Source organism: Mandrillus leucophaeus, unplaced genomic scaffold (genome assembly GCF_000951045.1).
Source record: "Mandrillus leucophaeus isolate KB7577 unplaced genomic scaffold, Mleu.le_1.0 Scaffold180, whole genome shotgun sequence".
NCBI lineage: Eukaryota > Metazoa > Chordata > Mammalia > Primates > Cercopithecidae > Mandrillus > Mandrillus leucophaeus.
Genome location: NW_012101810.1, coordinates 1,118,296 through 1,120,902, shown reverse-complemented (window position 1 = coordinate 1,120,902; position 2,607 = coordinate 1,118,296). Strand labels below are relative to the sequence as shown.

Here is a 2,607-nt window from a genome sequence, read left to right as displayed (position 1 = left end):
CGGCGTCCTGTGCCTGCCCGCAGACTCGGGGGACCCGGACAAGGAGAGCCCGGGCTGCAAGCGGCGGCGCACCCGCACCAACTTCACCGGCTGGCAGCTAGAGGAGCTGGAGAAGGCGTTCAACGAGAGCCACTATCCCGACGTGTTCATGCGCGAGGCGCTGGCGCTGCGCCTAGACCTGGTGGAGTCCCGAGTTCAGGTAAAGACCCGGCGTCGCTCCCGGATTCGCCATCCGGACCCCGGGCTCGGGGCGCGCCGGGACGCCTTTGTTCCAGGTGGCGAGGTATCTTCCCCTTGCCGCGGGCCCGCTTTGCCCTCGCCTGCTGGGGAAGAGTGGAGGAGTTGGGGTTTAGGGGCTCGGCCCCTCACGGACAGCAGGGTGGGTTAACCGCCCCCCAAAAGCCTGGGTGACTTGAGAAGGGCTGGCGGTAACACCTAAGTCTCCGGAATGGCGGCTGCGTCCGAACCGGGAAGCGGCGTGGTGGGTTGGCGGCGGCCGGGCCAAGTGAGGTCTCCGGGCAGGGGCAAGGCTCCGACCTGGAGGAGAGAGGGAAGGGGACCCCCTTCCCACGCACCGCCTCAAGCTCCCGCGCGAGGCTCTGTCACCCAGCCTGGAGCAAACGAGTCTGTTTACCTTGCGCCTGCAAAATACTCAGATGGAAACATGTATTTATTCATCGCTTTGCAGAAGGGGACAGCTGAGGAAGGAGAGGCAGAAGCCTAAACAGTTAACACATTGAGAAAGTGGGAGAAACAAGGTGTCTGAATTTTTAATAATACCCCGGTCTCATCTTTTTCTTATGACTGTGTTCCCGTAAATTTGCTATCATTTGGAGATGGCTGATGGTATTCTTTTAAAAAATACAGTGTCAGCTTGGTGGATTAAAAATTCCAAGATGATTTGTGCATAATTGAATGTTTCCCTGGAGCAAAGAAATCCTCTTTTTCTGGGGTGGGTGCGGTGTGGGGTCCAGGTCTGGGGTGCGATGTGCGGCTGTGGGTGCTAGGCGTTGAGGCAGACGCTGGCAAAATGCCTGTTTATCACCAATAGCTTTGTCTAAAAAGGTGTGTTTGTCCTGTGCTTGGACCTCCTCTCGTGACCTCTTCTGCTTGGAAATCCTTTTATCCAATTTGTTCTAAGTGTCTTAAGTGAAGTCAAGACCCCTTCATGTCTCCCCTAATACGATAATGACTAATTCTTACTGGCAAGGCAGTCCAGAATTCGCACCAAAAAAAAAAAAAAAAGAAAAAAAAAGAAAAAGAAAAAGTTTAAAGAAGGAAAAGGCGGTTACAGCCTTGGGGGGATTCGGCTTCATGCTGGAGACCTCCCCATGGACAAGGCTCCCTGCGACCAGGCTGGGCCTGCTACTGTGCAAGTCTCTGTACATCCGCGACAAAGAATCTGTATTAACGCGCTCTCTTGGGGAGGGCAGCACTGCCTGAGATTCCGCGGGGCTCAGACGGATATGACTGTGTGTGTTTGGTGGCTGGCGGTTGAGTGAAGGTGTAGCGCTGCTGTCCCCGGATGTCCTGTGTGGCTCCCCAGGACAAGGACTGCAGACAGAGTGGAAGAGACGAGATGGGCCCAGCCTCTCCTCCCGGCCTAGTGGTCGCCTCTTGCCTCCCCACCGGCCTTGGCCGGTGGCCCAGGCCAAGCACGACTGGTATGGGAAGGCTCCGTTGGTGCCCTGGTCCAGGGCTTGCAGAAAGAAGGCTGTTAGCTGTGTCCTGGGAGGGAGGCTGCAGAGGCCCACCCAAGTACGCCTCCCCAGGCCCTTCCGGACGAAGAAGCACCCAGACTTCCCTTCAAGGGAATCCGCCTCCCCGCCCCCCCCTCACGCCCCCCGCGAAATCTGGGCTTTGACACAGTCTCCAAGGGGCCGAAGACAGGCGTGGAGGGCGGCTGTGGCCCAGCAGTCCAACGGCAGGATGGTCAGCGCCAGGCCGGGCGGGCTGCTTAGAACACGAGCCGTGAGCGGCCAGGAAGGGCGAGCAGGGTCCTTACTCTCTGCCTCCGGACCAGGAACCCGACGCCCTCTGTCCGGGGCCAGACCGGCCCCCCAAGGAAGGGGCGGCTCCCAGGTCCCCGAGGTGAGAAGCCAGAGAGGGAAGCTGGCCGGGAGGCCCTGTCTACGCGCCTTCCGGGTAGAAAAGGCGCTCGCTGGAACCTGCAGCTCCAGTGGCAAAGCCCAGCTCCAGGCCCGCCCGGCCGCGCGGCCTGACTCCCGCCCCCGGCCGAGTGGAGGTTGTGCAGGCCGGTCTAGGGGGAGCGGGGAGGTCTTCTGCCCCGGCGGCCAGCCCGCCGCCTGATTGTGGCTTCCTCTCCCTTATCCGGCTGCTCTAGGTCTGGTTCCAAAACCGCCGGGCCAAGTGGAGGAAGAAGGAGAACACGAAGAAGGGCCCGGGGCGGCCGGCGCACAACTCGCACCCAACCACGTGCAGCGGCGAGCCCATGGACCCGGAGGAGATCGCGCGCAAGGAGCTGGAGAAGATGGAGAAGAAGAAGCGCAAGCACGAGAAGAAGCTGCTGAAGAGCCAGGGCCGCCACCTGCACTCGCCCGGCGGCCTGTCGCTGCACAGCGCGCCCAGCTCCGACAGCGACAGCGG

General features: G+C 60.6%; 1 protein-coding gene across 1 annotated transcript in view; it reads left to right on the top strand.

Moving 5' to 3' along the window:
* UNCX (UNC homeobox) overlaps positions 1–2,607 on the top strand; it is a 49,913-nt gene that overhangs the window by 3,830 nt on the left and 43,476 nt on the right. The window contains exons 2-3 of the mRNA XM_011977579.1: positions 24–199; positions 2,345–2,579. Coding sequence (XP_011832969.1) covers positions 24–199; positions 2,345–2,579 — 411 coding nt within the window. The remainder of the gene's footprint in view (positions 1–23; positions 200–2,344; positions 2,580–2,607) is intronic.